The following is a 13,601-nucleotide window of genomic DNA, read 5'->3' as shown; positions in this document are numbered from 1 at the left end:
CTGGGCCAGAGCCTGTCCTCCGCTGGGGAGCCAGCAAAGCCCGGCAGGAGAAAGTTTCCCCTACAGCCTGAACTAGTGCAGCTGGGAGCTATAGCGCTGTAGGCTGGGAGCGCGTCTGTGGGACTCAGGAAGCGTCTCTTCTGAGTGGAGGTGGGTTGGGGATTCTCAGGGAGCTGGAGAGAGACTCTGGGAGATGTGGGCGTGAGGAAGGGCTAGGAGAGGATGGAGAGGAAGCGAGGACACAGTGAGGTTGCGAAGGTAGGAGCGCTCAGTGGGATTCCTCCAGAGGTAGAAATCAAGAGGCCTTCCCATCTGGGGCGGGGCACTGGGATGAGCAGGCAGATACTGTCCCATTGCCTGTCCTGTCACTTGACCTCGCCCTGTCCTGTGGTGCTGGTTATCTTCTTTTGCTTCACTTCCTTCCCTAAACTGATTCTCTGCTCTCTGCTGGGAAGGCTGACCTGTGTCATTGCCGCAGGCTCCCTTGTCCTCTGGTTTCTGACTGGGATCAGCAGTGGGAGGAGACCCGAGGGAGAGGGGAGAGGCCTCTTCCAGGCAGCACAGCTCCTGGTTCTGGGAAGCAGCTCAGTGGTCTGGGTCTAGGGGTGCTGACAGCCCCATGTTACAGCTCACGCCCTGCACTCTTCCTGTGGTTTCTTACATTCTGCTCACACCTTTGTAAATAGTCCCTTTCATTAAGCCTTCCTCAAATTATCCTAATTGGGGTGGGCCACCTGTTTTCCTGCTGGGTCCTGATCAATGTAAATGCTCCCCTGACTGCTCAGGAAAACTGCCACTCACCTCTCCAGTGCAGGCCAGTGGGAGGCTGCTGGGGAAGACAGTTGGCAGCCCTCAGGAGGACAGCTGATCGCCTGCTGAGGTTCTGGCCAAGATGTGGCTTCCACCTGTGAACCGTTAGGCCGGAAAGTGCCAACCAGCAGGCGACGTCCCAGACATGAACCCATATTCCTGAACTTCCCCTCACAGGGCAGCAAGGTAATCACCTTTGCTCCCATGCAGACAGAGGAAGGATCTGCCCCAATTAGGCACAGAGACAGTTCTAGAAGGACTCTGTGGTCACCGGCAGAAGCAGAGAGAGGAAGGTGCCTTGCGGGTGACTTTTTCCTTTGCTTATATTTCCAGGTATTTGGGGGAATGTGCATGTTATTTTTTATAATAAGAAAACAATACAGTGAACTTCATTTAGGAAAAATGAAAGTGGGTGGTGCTGGGGGCAGAGGTGTTGGCAGGCTTCCTGCCTTACTCTTACCCCACCAGCCGAACTTCCTGAAAACCTAACCAGACCTTAGACTCTGTGTGCGCTCTCTGTGCACCCTTTTGTAGTGGGTCAGTGGGAGAGCAAGGTGGAAAGCACTGTGGACACTGTCAAGAAAGGGCAAGAGGGTTGTGTCTGTTACTTTTATGATCCCTGTTGCTCCTTGGACCTGTCGGACCCCACCCAGGGGCCTGCCTTGTCAGTCTGACCTGGCACTGAACTTCGTTCACTCAGCCCACCCCTGGGGTCCACCTTCATGGAGCTCTCCTGCATGGCTGGCTCCAGCCCTGAGAAACACCAACTCTGTCCAGCTGCCTCATGCCAGGGAAAGCCCAGACCTGGCCTCGGACTTAGCTTTGCCCTGACTCACTCTGTGACCGTTTCCGGGAGGGTTGCCCTCTGGGGACGAAATGAAAGTCCACTGCTCAGCTCCAAGACTGCTGGACTGACGAAAGGGGCTTCCCGAGGAGCAATGCCTCAGCTTTCCCTTTCTCTCGTCTGGCAAAGCTCACAAAGCAGCTGGGAGAGAGGGAGCAAGGGGCAGGGCCTTTGGGCCCTTTGAGAAACAGCATGCCCTCTGTGGGAATGTGTGGGTTTGATGCTCACCAGCCAGGCCTAAGGAAAACTCTTTAGTCAAATGAAGGAAAAGAAAATGTCTCCTATGGATTCTGTGTCAAAGCCATCAGTGTCATTGGTGCGTTTAACTTTCTTCTCGCGGTGGAGCTAAAGCAGACCCAAGCTGAACTCCGAGGGAGGGGGCCAGGCCGTGGAAGCCTGGCACCCAGCCTGGCTGTTAATGTTTCCTCAGTAGAGTCCAGGATGTTCACAGGACAGAGGGGAAGGGAGCACAGCTTGATAACGAGATCAGTGGGTGATCTCGAAGGTCTCTGGTGACACTGAGGTTGGATGGCCACAGTTCTACGCACACCGGAGCTATTCAGGCAGTCAGTACAGCTGGGAGGGCGGGGCCAGAGGCTTTGTGTGCCATTCTGGGTTGGCATTCAAGGCTGCACATCTGACTTGCCTTACCTCCTGTCACCACCCCCTCCCAGGCTGTCAGCTCCACCCCTGGGGTGGACCGACTCTCCTGCTTCTACATCTTCACTCAGCCGTAGTTTCTACTTCGAATGCCTCTCCTCAAAGCAGTCTGCCAGAGCCTCCCTATTTCTGCCAGGCCCAGCTCAAATCAAGCCCTGGGAAGTCTTCTGTCTGTTCCTTCTTAGATTTTCTCTCCCCCTTCTCACATATCCAAGTCTGTACAATTAGATTACCTACTCCTGTCTTGTACAGGCAAACCAGAGCTCAGGGCAAGGCCACACAGCTCTTGGTCGACAAGCTTTCTTACTAGGAATGAAATATCTCGTAGTTTGTATGGAAGACATCCAGTGACTGTCTGTGACTGATGCCACTAGAGACACCATGACAAGTTCACTGTCACTGAGAAATGGGCCCTACCTATGTCTGTGGCAAAAAGCCCACATCTCCAATCCCCGCTCCTCCAAGAACCCATCTAGCCTAGGCTGGAGGAGGCAGAAGAGGCCTTCACATTGGATATGGGATTGAAGTTTTAAAATGACCAGGACAGAGGCCTGAGGAACAAAGTGAGGCTGCTTAAGTAGCTGGAAGAAAGCACTAAAGGTAAGGATGGCATCAGACAGCGTTGTCATGGGGCTCTGCTACCTTGCTGGAAACGGCTTCCCACCTAGCACAGCCCCAGGCAGTTACTGGAAAAATAAAATTTTTCTTATTTATACCCTAAAAAGTTGAGATTGCAAAACAAAACAAAACAAAAACCAGCTTTATCTTGAGGCAAATACTGTTGGTCTTGGCCTTCTGACACGTGCCCTCCTGCACCTCGACTTGGCTGCGACAGCAATGTCTGCAGTCCCTGACTGGCTAGCTATGGCCATCCTGCTCCCCTTGGCCAGTTGTCTAGGGGTGGGAATACAATCCCGTCCTGGTCCAGGAGATACAAGGAACAACTGTTAAGGGATTTCTGAGAAATGTTTTCCTTACTCAGAAAAGGCGCTGGCAGCAAAAGAAGACACTGACTCTTGTCCCTGTTTTATCTTGCTCAGAACCCTGTGTTTGAAGCTCAGCTTAAAGTGGAGATGGCGACAAGGAGACCATGACAAAGCTGTGATCTCTTTACCATGGACATCAAATGAGGATTTGGTGGCATGAATGATGTGCATTTGCTGTCCCTGGTTTACAGAAAAATGATGACTTAGGAGAGACCAACTATTTGGTGTCATCCAGTGACAATCAAGCCTTAAGCCCAGACACTCTGTCCTGGAGCCCTTGAGAAGCCCCCCATTGAGCTGATTCTGGAGTGAGGCATCCAGGAGGCAAGCAGGACCTTCCCCGAGTTGGCCTGCTTCTTTTTGCACTGATTTAAAATTCTGCACTCATCACAGTCTCTCCTCTTTGTTGCCATTTTTGCTCGAGGGACAACAAGTATTTTATTATTAGCCACTTTGGATAATTCCCTGTTTCAATAGCTCCATCATACAAAGCACCCCACTGGTTGTTCCTGGGCTCTGGTGGCTGATGGCACGACACCTCCAGGTGTGTCCCCGGCTCTGTGCTCACAGGCTGAATTGATTTGGGTGCTACTAGCCTATTAGAGAGATGCATACTCCCCAGAGGACACACCTAGCAGGCTTCTCCTAGGATCTGAGAATCACATTTCCTGTAAGAAATCCATTCCATCTGGTTGAGGTGGGGCCGAAGCTCCCCTAACTATCCTTTGTCACAGAGGTGGGCATGTGACCCAGGCCAGGCCCATGACCCTCTTAGGGTCCCTTCCTGCCCAATTACTTTCTGTAGGCTGGATAGGAGGCTATTTCATCTGTTTTTCTAGTATCTTGGTTTTGTTACCCACAGCCATAGGAGCCTCTGAATCTGTCTCTGGAGGAGCCTCTGAATCTTTCTCTGGAGTCCACTTTCTATGCGGTTACCTCATCTTCTAAATTGTCTTCCTCCTGCAGAACCACTTTCCCCTGGACTTTCAGGCCCTCCCTTACTAGCCCTTGGAGAAATTAAAGGGGCACAGGAACCTCATTTCTCTCTCCCCAAAGCCCCCCTGTCTCCCACAGGATCTCAAGTCAAGGTCCCTATGCAGCCTTGGGCAGAATGCTGGAGAGCCAGCCAGCAGGGCCTCTGTCCTGCTCTGAGGCCAGGAGGCCACTGACACTCTGTCCACAAGGCAGCCGGGCTCTGCTCACCACAGCCACAGGCAAGTGAGGAGCATGAGCTCCCTGAACTGACCGGACCTGGGCTGTTTCGCCCATAACCAACATCGGAGTTCTCATGGTTGTGTCCTCAGGGCAGGACCCACCTTTAGATCTTTTCTTCCCTTGATACTCCCCCTCTCCATACCCAAGCACCTCTCTCATTTCTCTTATTTTCTTCCCGGGCCATGAAACTTCTACTGCTTTTCTAATAAGAAATTTAGTCAGTCCTGGCTGTGGTCCTATCCTGAAGAGAAAGGACCACTGCGGTAGACTGTTACTATTGTTCAAAATGCTCATGGTCCCTCCCCCAGCTCCTTCTCTCCTCAACACGCACCCCACCCCCATCACCACCACCACCACCAACCAGAAGATGATACATCCCTACCTTTTGAACTCAGGAGTGGCCACGTGACTTGCTTGGGCCAATGAGACGTCGGCAGAAATGGCAGTGTCACTTCTAAGCAGAGCCCTAAGGGCCAGTTGTGGTTTTCTACGCCATCTTCTTCCCTTTGCGAGGTCAGTGGGTGGGTCCTGGAGATGCAGAGAAGAAGTGCAGCTGACCCCCAGCAGACACGTAATGGGAGTGAGGTGGAGGCTTTGGGCTTCAGCCTCACCTGGTTGATAGAACATAGGGCTCTGATCAGCAGGCTCCGTCTCCACAGTGCAAAGCTCCCTCTGCTGCAGGACGTCCCCTGGGGCTGGAATATCGGCTGAGGCAGTGGGAAGTAGAACTGCCTTGTCTGTTCCTGGGTCCAGAAGACCTAGAGCTGGGGTCTTTGTACTTGACTTTCTGCCACAGCCTGGCCTCTGGTCGGACCTGGGTTGGCTCTGACTAGCTCTGTCCCAGCTGCTCTACTTCCCCAAGAATAACACTCCCATAACTTCTTATTCCAATGCAAAGGACATAGCTCACCCACGACGGATCAGTGTGTATTTTGAATATGCATACTGCTTGGAAATACACATCATCATATAAAAATTATTTTATTATAATAGAAAAGCTTTCCAGTATATTGCATTGAAGACATTTATATAGAAAAAGCAATTGCAACAAACATGCTACATCAACACTGAGATATTCTGAAAGCTTTAAGTGCCCACTTTTAAACAAAATTTTGGTATAACAAGCATATCCCTATATATTTCAGAGGGTACACATAACACTGAAAAAAACGCTTCGTGTAAAATCTAAGTTCAGGTGCATATAAACAAGAAGTATTACACTGAATAGCTTATTTCAAACTGTGAAACACATTCAAAGTATTCAATTTCTTGGACAACATGCATACATTTAATACTTAGATTGACACTTTTAAATATATAAACCACAATTCTTTATAATTCTATATCAAAAAAGAAAGTCAGACAGAACACTTATCTACACTGTGCATGTCACAAAAAGCAAATGTGTCTTCATGAACGGAAAGTACTGGGTTAACACACATGATTGTCATTTTACAAATATGGCTATTCACCTTCTTCATAATAAAATAGAAAAATCATGTATTATTTACATGAACTACTAATTATTTCACTTTTTGGCAATTACATAAGTAGCAGCAATTGGTTTAAAGGTTGATATTTAAAAACTCTAAATTTAACTTGGATGATACCAAAGAATACATATCTGGTTAATACAAAAATGCATAATGCAAGATGCTTTGATGCAATATAGCTTCTCCCTTTCACAGACACACATTAGACACCACTGAAACTGTCACTTACCATTTATCATGTGAGTGCCATTTACTTAGCTTGTTTTTGCTTAACACAATAGATGGATTCCTGAATTAGATTTCTGTAAATTAAATTTGCCTGATGATTTACATGAGAATTCCAAAGGTGCCTGATCTTGACTTCATACTCTAATAGCAGTGGCTCTTTGCTGTGACCCTTCACTTCCAGACAGAATAAGGAATTATCTGTAAACAAACACACACACACTCGGGGCACCTTAATACTGAAAAGAACTCTGAAATGAAGTTTCTGTGATACAAAGCCCATAGTAAAATGAGTTATCTTTCTAAAAAGTGATCATCTCATTTATCAACGACATAGAATTTGTTTTAGAGTTGGGGACTCATTCAGGAGCAAAATGTAAATTGTAAGGCAGTGATCTACCAGGAGACATCCTCTTACCATAAAGGATTTGGAAGAATGTACTGTAACACTGGAAGAAACAAAACAAAAATCCTACTAATATTGGCAATTAAGAAAAATACTGTGTGGTGAATAGAGGTGACAAGTGCTTTGACTTGGCCACTATTCAGCTACAAACCTGTAGTCCTGCACGTCTTTCCCAAGGTAGAGAAAATTAGATCAAGGATCATTTTGCACTTTTCATGGGCAATCAGTTTTGTGTCCAGACCCTGTGCCAGGCGAGGCCCAGGCTGAGGAGGAAGAGGCAGGAGTGGCAGGGAGGCTGGGCCACAGCAGCAGCCGAGGGCAGGCTGCTGGAGACCTGCACCTGGGAAATGATGAGGGCAGAGAGGGGGACGTGGGCCGCCAGAGTGGGGCTGTCAGAGTTGATAAGGGATTCGATCTTCTCTGCTTCTTTATTGCAGGCCTCGATCTGGGAGAGGATAATCAGATTCTTTTAACATAAAACCACAGCACCCGTGAAAAGGTCAAGTCAGACAGATTTCAACATCAAGAATACACTTTCTCTGTTCTTCTCTCAGGTGAAGTAACGTTTTAATATAGTCTTAATTTACTACACAAATAATTACATCATCAAGGGAGATCATAATCAGAGAAGACATGTATGACCCACACTGCACTGCCCTTTCTTTTCCCACAATCCTGTTCACGGCTTATTCACATTTAGACATTATCTTTTCATGCTTAAACAGTCACAGGGAGTGGCCTTTCAGTGCCTACGTACACATTAAGAAGAAAGCAATTAGACTTGACGAGATTCCTAATTGAGAGAGTTTACAAACCACTGTGTTCACCCTGTTCCCTTGAGCCGTCACCTATGTTGATGCTGAAACTCAAGCCTGCCTGAGTGAGGTTCACCTCTAAATTTTGAGGAAGTAAAATCGGGGCACATGAGACCAGCTCTGGGGCTCCCCCTCCCCAGCGGGAGTGCAGCCCTCAGGAGACAGGAGTTCGTTCTGGCCTTGTCACTGTGTGACCTGTGTCAGTCCCTGTGTTAGTCCCTGCCCTCCCTGGGCCTCGATGAGCAGATGTCTTCCATCTCTGCACACTCTGAGCCACAGCATCCCAACCTTTTCCCTCAACTGCTCTGTTGTCAAATGTGGACCTGTCTGCAGCTGCTCACCTGCTACAGCCCCGTCCCTCAGAGACTGCATGCTTTTCTCTTCCATCCCCCAAGCCCCAAGCTTGGCCCAACTTTCCAAATGTCTCCATTTCCTCACCCTCTCCCAAGTCCGCCAAACTTGAAAGGGATAGGATGGCTGCACAAGTGTGCTGAACCCACCTGCAAAGCTTTTGGATAATGATCGACAGGAATGATCAGGATCACAATTTCTGATTCAATGCTGAAGTATCCAAATACGTCACACTGTGGCACAGACACGTGCATGCGGATTTTCTGAAGTATTTCCAGAACTGTTATTGGCTTTTTGTTTGTTACCTAGGAAGAGAAAAAAATTCTATTACCCGAAAAAAAAAAGAATTCCTTATTACTGCCTAAGCTGCCTTGCTACCTTGCCTAAGCCAAGAAGGCTCTTTCAACCAAGGATCCCCTAAGTGCAGGCCCCAACAAGGCCTTGCTGGCTAAATTCTGAATATCCACAGAGCCCATCCCAATGGGTTTTTTTCTGACTGCTGAGCTTTGTGGCAGAGATTAAAAAAAAAAAAGTGCTCCTGGTGAGAGTGTTTAAGTGACAGTTCTGAGTTAGAGGCTACAGGGAAATAATTAAAGCCTTCCTGTAAAAATATAGATATTTTAATCTAAATGGGCATCATTTTCTAGGTAGTGGCAGGTGTTGGCTGGAACCCTGTCTCCACAAGAATGAGCAGCAAAAGTGATGGTCCAGAAAAGGGAAAGGGGCAAAACCATCACGGGAAGGTGGCTGACTGTGGACACACCTCCGGAGGAATGGGGACTGCGTGAGGGCAGGTAACCCTGCAACCATCTGGGCATTTTGCAGTCTCTGACTGCCTGTTTTGCCTCCAGCCCTCACTCCACTCACTACACCAGCAGGAGACCTTTTCTAAGAAAGGCCCAGGCTGCCTGATGTGCAGAGCAAGGTCACTACATGGCCAGGCTGTAGAGGGAAGGAGCAAAGGACTGGGAGCTAGACAGCCTGAGCTCAAACCCCATTCTCCTGGTTGTGAGCTATATGGCCTTGGGCAAACTGCTTCTGTGCAAATTAGTTTCTTCATCTATAAGTAGGTGAGATGACGCGTTCTATCTGTACAATTACTGAGAGGTTTATCAATACAGTTTCAAAAGTATATGGCACCTAAAACAACTTACCTTAGCAATGGTATCCAGTTTCTCTTTGTCAAATAAAACTCTTAACATCCCAGCACATAAAGGGCAACAAGCACCTGTATAACAGAAAACATTTCATGTGTTCAGAATTAGAAAGAAAGAGGATTCAAAATAGTTGGTGAAATTACCAGCCCTCCATTTTGTGCTAGGAATGTTACAACAGTCTTTCCTGATGACTGTACTTTTATTTATGTTCCCTGACCAACTTGGGGTCTTACAATCTATACATCTACAAAAATCCTTCCTCCGTCGTGCTTTCCTCCTGTGCCACTCCCTAGGCGAGGCAGCTGTGGTGCAACACAGCACAGAGCGCGCTGGCCTCTCAAGAGACGCAGGCCTAGACTCTGCCCTGCTCAGAACTCACTGTGAGACCCCAGGCAAGTGCTTTCCAGTCTGCAAAACATGGGAGCAAGCGTTTCAGGGATCCATGAGTGTTTGTTTGAGTCACATTTAATTTTAAACTGCTAAAAATGACAAAATATCAGAACGTGGTCTCCAGGAGAACAGAGGCTTTGTTTTGCTCACTGCTGTGTCCCCAGTGCCCAGGTGTCCAGCACACAGTGGAAGCTCAGGAAACATTTGCTGAGTTTGTGGATTGAGGAATGAACTTGTTAAACTCCAGATTACTCTGCTCTGTGCAGACTTGGGATAAAGTCTCTTCTGCCACCTCTGTTCAACTGAAGAATATGAGACTAAGGTAAGCCATTTAAAAACTGGTACCGCTTATAATAGCCCATATGAAACAAGACTTTCTTGATTATAAGCAACTAAAACAATTAAATTAGATGCGCTAAGGCCAATCTAAGACAACAAATGTCTTCTGTTTTTCTCAATTTCAAATGTTTGTGTTCATCAAAACGATTTCAATTATTTATTCATTCATTACTAATTCTTTACTCATTAACTTTACAATATTGTGCATTTGAACTAATAACCATAATTTTGGTAATTAAATATTGCCATTTATATGTTGGTGTTTGGGGTAAGATTGAAAAAAGTTTTCGGTTTGTTTTTAAACCACCAGATGTCCTCTATGGTAAAAATCAGCTTTTTAAAGCTGACCAGGAGCAGACCCTCTAATCAGCATCAGGTGGAATCAAGACCGTGCAAAGTTTAAACAATCCAGTCCACGCTCAGGGACTCAGTCTCTGGAGACAGATGAGCAAACGTTCGCAGTCCGAGCCCCGCCCCACCCCAAACACCGCCGGCCTACCGGGCGGGAGGATGGGTCTGCACTCGGCCGCTGAGAGCGACGGGCACTTCACAGCAGCGCACTCGGCCGCGGGGCTGTGCTCGGAGAGGGCCCCGACGGCCTGGCAGGGCCCGTAGTAGTCCACTGCCACCCGGTCCGAGTAGGCAGCACACACGCTGCCGTAGGTCTCCCCGTCGTGCCCACATATGGGCTCCGTGGCTCTGCAGAAAGGCTGAAGACAAGCAGAGCACGTTTAGCCTGCAAACCTCTAAGTGCACTCTTTTTAACCAACAGTTAAGGTAACCCTATTTTCAGAAAGGAGACAAAGACAGTGTACATTCTTGGACCTTCTTACGCCAGCTCCTGAGGCTGCTCACCGCGGGGTGGGGGTGGGGCCACAGGCCTGTCCCAGGATGAAGAGATTGCTCTCTCAGCCTCTGTGGACTTGGGTGTGCGTTCTATGTGAAGTGATACGAGGTAAAAATTCCCCCTCCCTCCAGACTTCTATTATTCCAGAAGAGCCTGTTTTGAAGAAAATAAGACCCATCTTCATGCAAATTTGGAGGCCTTGTCATATCACTATCATTTCGTGCTGGGTCTGGGATAAGATGGAAGAATGGAGAGATGAGGAGAGCAGGTATGGGGTTAGGTTAGGAAGATGCAGCAGAAAACGTGTAGCCACAAAGAGGGAACAAGAGGAAGACTGGGAATTTAGAGCGAAGGTACCGGCGCACTTGCAACCCGAGCTCTGAGGGAAAACAAGCCCAGGGAGAAGTCAGCCGGCTGTGGGCAGGAGCGCCGGCCCCGGGGGCAGAGGGGCTGGCACACAGGCAATGGTGTGTGCGGGGAGCCTCAGGGAGTTTGTCCTTGGGGTTATTCTTTAACATGAATACAGATTCCCCAACTCTAGAAGACTGAAAGATGAGCTGATGTAAGATTACGTTAAGTTTTAGAGAAATTTTCAGTCACTTTTCAGGACTGCAGGTGCAGCTTCAGTGGGAAGAGCGGGTAGTTTTCACGCGCATTCTTCCTGAGCTGCGTTCTAACAGGGCCCCCAGAACCAGGGGAAGTGACAGTGCTGCTGACTCATGCCAGCGGTGTGAGACTTCAGAGTCTTTTCCTGACGGCTGGGGGCAAGAAGCCACTCTGTTTCTGCTCGGTACACTACACGTGCAAAGGTTCACACACCAGCCGAGGGGCCCTCCAGTGTCAGGAGGAAAAGCCAGCCTTGGGATGGCTCATCTTCGGTGGAGGGCTGAACGCTCTAGATTTGACAGGGTTCACAGAAGACCCTCAAGGGGTCTCAATGCTGACTAGTGTAAAAGATCATAAACTGATTTCATGCTCGGCATACTTGGGTTTGTCAGGAGACAAGGGTACCTGGCACGGGCCTTTGTATAAGAGGCTTTTCCCTCTCTGGTACAGAGTGCAGAGATTGCTGTGCTCCATGTGGTTTGTGTCACAAACGGGATCTCGGACCTGGTCACAGGTGAGCTGTCTTGGCAAGCACTCATATTGGCTACATCCAAACTTATCAAAAGTCGTCAGGCAGACTTGTGGTTTGGGTATGCATCTGAAAAACACAAATGTGGCACTGTGAGCCAATGTTGGGAGGGACTATGGTGGGGCCGGCAAAGCACTGACGGGGCACAGGAGGCTGAGGAGAAGGCAACAGAACAATCAGAAATAGTCCTTGTGCCCAAGAGCGTACGGAGAGTGGGGAGCCGAGCCACGTGTAAAGCAGGCTATCAGGCAGAAAATCACACACCAAATGCTCATGGGAATGAATCATTCTGATTGTGGTGTCCTGGCTGGAACCAGGAAGATGAGGGCCTGCCAGGCTGAGGGAGCAGCAGAGCAAAGGTGTGATGTCCAGTACCCCGTGGTGCTGGGAGAGGGGCCAAGGACTACAGGGGCAGGAGCAGAGGACGCACAGGGCAGAAGAGGCATGAGATAAGGCCATCAGATGGGCTGGGGTCAGATGTTGGAGGCCTTCTAGTTAATAATAAATGAAGCATTTTCAGGGGCTTAATTTTCAGCTTGGCTAATATGAGTCTATCTTAAGAGAAGGCTTCACAATATGTGCTGAAAAATCCAGGCTTCTGTGCTCACAAGGCTGAGGACCCAACGCTGGCTGGCTGCAAATCACCGAGAGAATGCCATTCCATAAAGCTGGGTTTTCCTAGTAATACCTGCACTTTGTTTCATTCTCAACCCCTGAACTTCTTCAGAGGGGTTAGAGAGGATGGTTCTTTTCTTCTTTATATTTTTTTTGCCTCCCTCATTTCTGTAATGGTATTTATAATTTTCTACAAGAAGATAAAAACTATTAAAATGTTTATCCTTCACTGGATATCTGAAATAATAGGATCTACAAATATTAGTCTGTAAAGTAAAAGGAGAAGAATATAGTAGCTAGCATTATTTAACTTCAAAAGAAATTACTCCTATCCTTTTTAGGGATACGCTTCCTGCACTGATAACACCACCACCACCATCACTACCACCATCTGTGGTCGCCTTTTCTGATGGGATTTAGAATCAGAATGCCTGTAAAGAGAAGCTAAGAAAACAGTTCCATTTACAGTCACATCAAAAAGAATAAAATACCTAGGAATAAATCCAAGTAAGTAAGTAAAAGATCTGTACTTGGAAAACTGTAAGACACTAATGAAAGAAACTGAAGATGACACAAACAGATGGAAAGATATACCGTGCTCATGGATTAGAAGAACCAATGTTATTAAAATGACCATATTACCCAGGCAATCTACAGATTCAATGCAATTCCTATCAAAATACCAGGGCACTTTTCATAGAACTAGAACAAACAATTCTAAAATTTGTATGGAAACACGAGAGACCCTGATCTTGATAAAGAAGGACAAAGCTGAGGGTATCATATGCCCTGATTTTAAACCATACTACAGAGTTACAGTCATCAAAACAGCATGGTATTGACATGAAGCAGACACACAGATCAATGAAACAGAATACAGAGCCCAGAAATGAACCCATACTTATATGGACACTTACTGTATGACAAAGGAAGCAAGAATATACAATGGGAAAAAGGTAGCCTCTTCAATAAATGATGTTCAGAAACCTGGGTAGCTATATGCAAAAGAATCAAACTGGACTACTTTCTCACACCACACACAAAAATAAATTCAAAATGGATTAAAGACTTAAATGTAAGACTTGAAACCATAAAACTTCTAGAAGAAAATATAGGTAGTATGCTCTTTGACATCAGTCTTAGTAATATTTTTTAGATATGTCTCCACTGGCAAGGGAAACAAAAGCAAAAATAAACAAATAGGACTATATAAACTAAAAAGCTTTTGTACAGCAAGGGAAACTATCAACAAAATGAAAAGGCTGCTTATTGAATGGGAAAAGATATTTGCAAATGATGTATCTGATAAGGGG

The 13,601-nt window shown here is 47.2% G+C and overlaps 1 protein-coding gene across 4 annotated transcripts in view; it reads right to left on the bottom strand.

Moving 5' to 3' along the window:
- Positions 1–5,480: 5,480 nt before the first annotated feature.
- The window catches only part of RECK (reversion inducing cysteine rich protein with kazal motifs), a 66,696-nt gene continuing 58,575 nt past the window's right edge, over positions 5,481–13,601 (bottom strand). For all 4 annotated transcript variants that reach the window (XM_031677294.2, XM_031677295.2, XM_072959724.1 and 1 more), the window contains 5 exons: positions 11,550–11,742; positions 10,191–10,401; positions 8,960–9,033; positions 7,955–8,110; positions 5,481–7,084 (listed from right to left, as the gene is read on the bottom strand). In XM_031677294.2, the coding sequence (XP_031533154.1) occupies positions 6,863–7,084; positions 7,955–8,110; positions 8,960–9,033; positions 10,191–10,401; positions 11,550–11,742 (856 nt within the window). In that variant the 3' untranslated portion in view covers positions 5,481–6,862. The remainder of the gene's footprint in view (positions 7,085–7,954; positions 8,111–8,959; positions 9,034–10,190; positions 10,402–11,549; positions 11,743–13,601) is intronic.

The sequence above is a fragment of the Vicugna pacos genome, chromosome 4 (assembly GCF_048564905.1).
Source record: "Vicugna pacos chromosome 4, VicPac4, whole genome shotgun sequence".
Taxonomy (NCBI): domain Eukaryota; kingdom Metazoa; phylum Chordata; class Mammalia; order Artiodactyla; family Camelidae; genus Vicugna; species Vicugna pacos.
Note: the sequence above shows the minus strand (reverse complement) of the source record. Positions and strands in the feature narration are given on the sequence as shown.